The sequence below is a fragment of the Nothobranchius furzeri genome, chromosome 14 (assembly GCF_043380555.1).
Source record: "Nothobranchius furzeri strain GRZ-AD chromosome 14, NfurGRZ-RIMD1, whole genome shotgun sequence".
NCBI lineage: Eukaryota > Metazoa > Chordata > Actinopteri > Cyprinodontiformes > Nothobranchiidae > Nothobranchius > Nothobranchius furzeri.
This window is the reverse complement of record NC_091754.1, coordinates 12,783,984-12,790,855: the sequence shown is the minus strand read 5'-3', so window position 1 is coordinate 12,790,855 and position 6,872 is coordinate 12,783,984. Positions and strand designations below refer to the sequence as shown.

The window sequence follows — 6,872 nt, the reverse complement described above, 5'->3', positions numbered from 1 at the left end:
TGACTCGAGTCCAAGTCATGTGAATCGAGTCCACACCTCTGCTTTCGCTGGAGAAGACGACGAGTTTAAAGATCTGACTGCAGACATAAACATTAAAAAGCTCTAAAAGAATAGAATTAATTCTTGTTTTTTGTTGACCCATCTGGCTTCGTATTGCCATGATTATCTCACAACAGTGTTTTCTTTTCTCTCCCACCTGTTCAGGTTTGTTGCACATTATATGATATTTAAAATACAGTACGTAAACCTGAGAACAACAACGATGAAACCCAGTGTAAGCAGAAATAAGGTGCAGCCTTTCAGAGTTTATTTGTTTCACGTTGCAATAAAACAAATTTATCCACTGCTTTAATGGGCTCGGAGAAATGAAGTAAGCCACAAAGCGCCTAGAATTAAATTTTCTTCACAAATACATCATCACTGTTGAAACTGACGAAGACATAAACTGATAGTATGAAAAATGCTTGGTGAAAGTCACTGGGGAGCTCCTCTGGCTTTACGGCACGCCTGAATAATAAATGCAAGCTTTCCCTGACAACTGCTCATATTATTAATTATATGCTATATTCCACCATCATTCCTCTTGTTCCAGAGGTAAATAAAAGTCATGTCAAGGACGCCGTAGGAGAACTGCAGGTGTTATGCATGTGCCATTACCTGTAATGACACCTCAGCAGAACATTTGTGTCCTATTGACTTTGAGGTATGGTGGGCTGTGTCGTTGTAAAGTGGAATCGAACAGAACGATCAGCCCGTTAAGGTGTCAGCAGACGTAGGATGGAGCAGATGTTCCTTGTTAGCTTCGGTTTGAATGAGCCACAACGTTCGGCGATATGGACGAAGGAAAGCTTTTAACAGAATTATAGCAGCTGTTTTTTTAATTTGTTGTAAAAATGTAGGTGAACACGCTTTATGAGATCTGGAACCGCACTGGTGGGGGACTTCAGAAAAAGACAACATCCTGGTGGATCTTTAGTACAACTAAAATGTGTGATTTCCCTTTGTTTGATTGTGAAAGTCATAACAAGACAGAAAGTTTTTAATGATCCTCGTTTTACTTTTAATTCAAGGGGACATATTGTGCAAAACTCACCTTTTGCATCCTTTTGTGCTGCCATGGGGATCTATACTGCCTATATAAACACTCAAAATGTGCAGAAAAAGAAAATGATCTGTTTTCCATCAGTTTTAGGATTATTTGCCTATAATGTCTGGTTAAAGTTTCTGTGTTTGACGCATAGACTGTACATATACTGGACAATTCGATTCCATAGGCTTCAATAACACGTTATCTGTCCATAATGGGAGGTGTCCACCACCGCAATTTTGACCGTGTCACAGGTTCCGTCCAGCCCAGACAATTCCATAAAAGGGAAGAGAGGAGGCGCTGAGGGTGTGGCTGTAAGGCTGGGCTCGAGTGACGACACCCAGGCGAACTAGCTACGAGCTAACCTGAAGCTAACCCTGGCTAACCCAAAGCTAAAGCGGAGGTGGGAGCCGAGCTAACGGATGTAGCCACCTAGCTTCAACCCAACCGGAGCTAACTGGAACACCCATCGACCTGAACCTCACACGGAGTTTAGGTGGAGGTTTTCTGCGCCTGTTCGTGAGAAGTACCTGTATTAAAAAACTTTTAAATCGGTAAGTTTATAATTTATTTCCGTAATGAATACATTTTGCTTTGAGCAAGTTTTCAGTACAGTTTTTTTCGGCGCTATCACTCCTGAGTCGCACCAGCCATTAAATGTATCATGAAGAAGAGAAAATATATTTAAGTCGTATTTTGGGGGGACATTTTATTATCTTTCTTACAAAATCCGAGACCAAGCGTTTCACATTGCAACACAAGCACCGGTAACCATAACAGAATGAACAGCCAGCAGAGGAGAGGATGGCGGTGTTTCAAACCCTCCCGGCCGGCGTGTAGAGCTCATTCCTGGGCTGGAGCCGGCCCTCAGCACCCCGCCACAGGCTCTAACAGATGCTGGCGGTGTTTCATATATTTCCAAAACGTAATACTTGTTTGTATCTTGTACAGCCAGCTAGCCTTTATTCTGGACTCAGTACAATTTACCAAAAGTAAAGAGACATTATACAGATGAAGTAAGCACAAGATAACTTACTGGAAGACACAGAGTTATCATCAGAACCAGAACAAGAGAGCCTGATAACAGTCATGTGAAAATAACAGTTAAAAAGTATGTATGTATAATAGAAATAAAAATATATTAGAATTAGTGTAACTCACTGTGATCCAAACAATAAATCAGCCATAGCTGATTAGTAAATATGACATGAGGTTTGGGAGTTTTTAAGTTTCATTCTTTTATTAAATTTTTTTCCTCCATAGCCATTTGGATCATTGGGGACAGATGAGTGAGGCGTGGTGCCCAGAGAGCTGCAGAGACAACCTTGGCCTCCCTGACGTCTGTGTCTCCTGGTTCGGTTGGGGCGGACCATCGACATACATACATGTGCCGACACTGTGCCCTGTTTTATAAAATGTAGTGTTAAAAATAAATGTTTTTGCTCAATTACTGGAATTTCTTTGGTTAAGACAAAAGTGAGGAATAATCATTTACAAGTTATTTGTACAACAGGCCCATTTTAAATCCCAACAGTTTCTTAGCAGACAATAGAAATGTGTTCTTTACTAACTTTACTTGGTTTGAAAATCTTACTAAAATAAACTTGAGTGCCGTATTGCAAAACCCAATCATACTTGTTATGTAAACATTAGCTTTGAAGATATTTTTTACAGATATATATTTGTGTGCAACAAAAACCAAACTTAAATAATTTGTCATTCTTTATTGAAAAACAACAAAATACAGGTATACAGAAGTGTGGGAAAATGATAATGTGAAAGTATTGCACTATAAATGAAGTGAGATGAGATGAAGGTGGACGCCAGCGGGCTGGACGCCGGACGAGGAAACCTGGAGACGGATCGCTCAGACAGGAAGGGAAGAGCTTCCTCTTACCTTGATGGAATTAAAGTTAGCCGTCGTCTGAACGCCCAACCGTACGGTCTGAGGTCAAAGGTCACAGGAAACACACACCAGTCAGTCATACAGATGCATAAAGATAACTGTAGCCATGGCAACCAGCTGACATGTCCCCACTTTCACCAGCACCTGGTGCCTGCCGGGTCACCTGAATTCCTGTGTGATGTCAGCACGGTCGGCCGTGACTGCTGCCATCAGAGGTGACCTCTGATCAGCTGAATGAACTCACCTTCCAGGGTGACGCCGTGTTAGAGTCGGCTTCATCCTGTAAACAAACAAACAAACAAATGAGTGGTAACAAAAACACCACGTCTGGTTCTGGTTGAGGCGGAGGACAACATGCACCTTTCCAGGAGCAGAACCCAGATGTTCTTGTTGCTACAAACAGAGACGAGCAGAGTTAACAAACCAGGAAGTGAGAGGGACCAGCTGCTGCAGACAGGTGACGCTCACCTGAGCCTGAACCATAGGAGCCTCCTCAGCCATCAGACCTTCTGACTCCAGTTCAGATGCCACCTTGTTGATGTCCCTCAGGCGGGACTCGTTGGCCTTCAGGTCCTGCAGGACAAAAGCACCTGCTGATTATCTTGTTGCTGTCGGGTTAACAGGTCTGGTGTTAGAACGTGGTGGATAAGAATGTTCTGACGGGCCGAGGGCTCTGAACTCACCCTGCAGGACTGGGCCTGCTCCTTCAGGGCCTGGATGCTGCTGCCATAAGCCGACAGGTCCGACATCAGGGCCTCGTGCTTCTTCAGGAGAGCCTGTGGAGCAGAACATCAGAACCTTCAGCTCGTCTGACACAAGTGGAGCTTTCTCGCAGCGATGGTCCAATCGGATCCGCCACTGTAAAACAAACCCTGCTCAGTTCACCGCAGACGCAGCTCTGCGGGTGTTTAGTGGAAAAGCGTGAGCCTTCTGCCGGCTGCCACGTGTCATGGCTGCTCTGCAGCGGGAACACACATCACAGCTTGTAAACCGTTTGAAATAAGAGCGCCGGGAACACGTTTGTCATCACTTCCTGTGCGAGGCCAGCACTTCTACCCCTAACCCATGAGACGCTCAAACGAGCAACGACGTCTGGTAGACAACCGAAGGAAATGACAAATACAGAAACACTAATTATGAAGGACTGGAAAGAGAGCAAAGAAAAGCGATTGGAGTTTCTCAGGAAGGGACTTCCATACCTCGGCCAAGTCCTCGTCTTTCCCTTAGTCTGGACTTCCAACGATGGGCTCCTTCTCCCTCATCCAGGACTCGGCCTCATTAGCATCCGCAAAGTACTGCTGGGCCTGCAGAGAGTCCTCCAGGTCCTGCCTCCTCTGGGACGCCTTGGCCTTTAGCGTGTCCCAACGTCCATGAAGCTCTGACAGCTTAGTCTTCACCTCCTCACCAGCGAAGTGACCTGGACCCAAAAAAAGTGAGCCAGAACCTGCAGACACCTCAGAAACATGTCAGGACCAGACCTGCTCTACCTTCCTCCACCATGGTCTCTCCTTTCTGGGTGACAGCCTTGATGCGAGGTTCATGACCTGTGATCTCAGCCTGCAGAGCCTGGTGCTTCTTCAACAGGTTCTGGACACCAATCAGGTCCTTCCCTGAGGACACATGTTAGAGTTCAGCATTATGCAGTAGACAGACCAGTTTAACCCAGGGGTTTCTTTCTTCTACAATCTGCTCTTTAACTGTATTATTTCCTGCTATTTCAGCTGTTAACTTTATTTTTTCTCCAAGTGTTTTTCTCCCCAGAAGAAGCTACAACGATGTTCTGCTGAGCTGTGGTGGCCTCATGGAGGGGGCCATCGGCTAGCACACTGCTGCTAACCACTTAAACATTCTCCCTCTCCTGATAGTAACATTTTACTTTCTTTGATGTTGGATGTGCTAATACTAGTTTACCCGTTTAATTATAGATTCACTAGGATAAATACAATAAAGTTTATCTCTTGCCAAATAGAATATTTACTGTGGCGAGCCCGTGAAGAGGTGTAGGAGAATGCGACAAATTTGTCTGTTAAAAAGTCTGTTATGTACAAAAAACACAATATCATCACACTATTTTGGACCGATACATGACGGTCAGGTCCAGCTTGGGGAGAAAATATGACACGTCTTTCAGGATGGACTTCATCTTTGGTAGCTGGCGAAGCCGGGAAAAGCAGGATCTAACCACCTGGCTAATGTGGGAGTCCATCCGCATCTCTGGGTCCAAAACCACCCCCAGGTTAATGATGGTTGGCTTCACTAAGCTGCAAAAACAGGGTTGCAGGACAGGACTAACTGCAGTGGGAAAGGGAGGAACAAATATTCCAGTTATAAATATTAAATATTTGAACAAATAAATATTTGTTAAAAGGAAGAAACTGATGATGACTTTAAGATTAGAGGAATGGAACCAACGATGGCCCTTTGTATCAAATTTGGATTAAAAAAATAGCTCATGATTTTATTTATGGATGGAATAAAAATACAGGTTGTAAGCATCTTCTCAGTATCTTCATGTTGCACGACTTTCCACAGCAGAAGGACACAAAAACTGCCAGAATTATGATTAGAAAGATTTACGTTTTAATCTCAGAATCCCAACTTTTCCCAGAATCTTCACATTATTCTATGAATTCAGAGAAAATATACATTTTTCAGAGGTCTCGCTCCCCTGTTGTGGATATTTCTCAAAATTCAACCATTTTTTCTTTTTAAAAGCTTTAGTAAGAGTTTGGACTCTAAACAAGTTTTACTTTGCAGACTGCTTGTCTAAACCTTCATCAGATCTGCTCATAATAAAACATTTGGGTTATATTTAATGCCCAGGAAGATGCTCTTCCTGGGCATTAAGTTATCAAAAACAGATAAAAGTATTTTTTACCATAATTTTAACTGCTATCAGCTGATAAAAATAATAAAAAACAGCCTGATCATTAAAGGGGTGTAAGTGAAACCGCGCAGATCACACAAACCATCATGCTGTCTATATGACTTTGAAAATATATAGTTTAATTACAGTTTGAGTTATTTGACATCTGTATAATGTTTATTATTTTGTTTTTTTCCCCTAAATGCCTAACGTTTTAGTTTTACATGAATATTAGTCATTCATCACAATACATAAAGTTACACATTTTAAATTTTAATAGGGGAAGACTGCAGGAGGGAGCGGTAAAATACAGAAATCCCCAGCAAAAACAAGAAACTTTACGAGTCTGATGAAACCCGCTGGAGTTCCTTCAGCAGGCCTGGTGGCAGCTACAACGGCCCAGTGGCTGTGCTTGGTCAATGTTATCGAGCTCAGTCCGGCTCGGCCGTGAACGAGCCGAGGCGACATCCTGCTCTGCTTAAGAAGAGGTGTTATTTTCCGCTTCAGAAGAAGCGTCCGTGTTTTACGCTTTCTCAGAGACATGTCACGTTGCTAAGTTGTTAGCGCCGCGCGCTAACACGTCAATAGTGCAGCATAGCCTGCTGGAGGTTTTAAGGGTTCAGATGAAAACACCCTACCACTCAGGCTGCTTACACATCGATATTAAGTTGTCGCTGTTGCGCTCACGCCGTAATACAGTATTAGATGCGGTTAAAGTCAGACATGAAAAACTCCACGAGCGGTCAGACCGCGCAGCAGCTAGGCGCAGCAAGTAGGCGCCGGATCGGTCAGGCTGCCCGGCCTGACCGCTGGGGATTACCGGATGGAAGAATGGACACAGAAGTCTCCCTCTTAGCGCTCCGTCATATTTCAACCCATTTTTATCTTAAATGCACTGGGTTTTACCCTATTACCCATCTAAATATGCCCTATTAATTATTTTACCGTATTTTACATTTAAATTTCATGGTTAAACAGTACATGCTACATGTTAAACTGATAGTTAGCTAGCT

General features: G+C 43.4%; 1 protein-coding gene across 2 annotated transcripts; it reads right to left on the bottom strand.

The window, feature by feature from the left end:
• Positions 1-2,796: 2,796 nt before the first annotated feature.
• LOC129164970 (spectrin alpha chain, non-erythrocytic 1-like) lies at positions 2,797-4,412 on the bottom strand. 2 transcript variants are annotated; one of them, XM_054747084.2, is made up of 6 exons: positions 4,193-4,412; positions 3,677-3,769; positions 3,462-3,566; positions 3,354-3,386; positions 3,238-3,273; positions 2,797-3,032 (listed from the first exon to the last, which is right to left on the bottom strand). In XM_054747084.2, the coding sequence occupies exons 2-6, from the start codon at positions 3,740-3,742 to the stop codon at positions 2,955-2,957; spliced, it is 318 nt and encodes a 105-aa protein (XP_054603059.1). In that variant the 5' UTR covers positions 3,743-3,769; positions 4,193-4,412; the 3' UTR covers positions 2,797-2,954. The 2 variants fall into 2 exon arrangements, with proteins under 2 accessions (XP_054603059.1, XP_054603057.1); XM_054747082.2 differs by having other exon boundaries at positions 3,238-3,386.
• Positions 4,413-6,872: the final 2,460 nt, after the last annotated feature.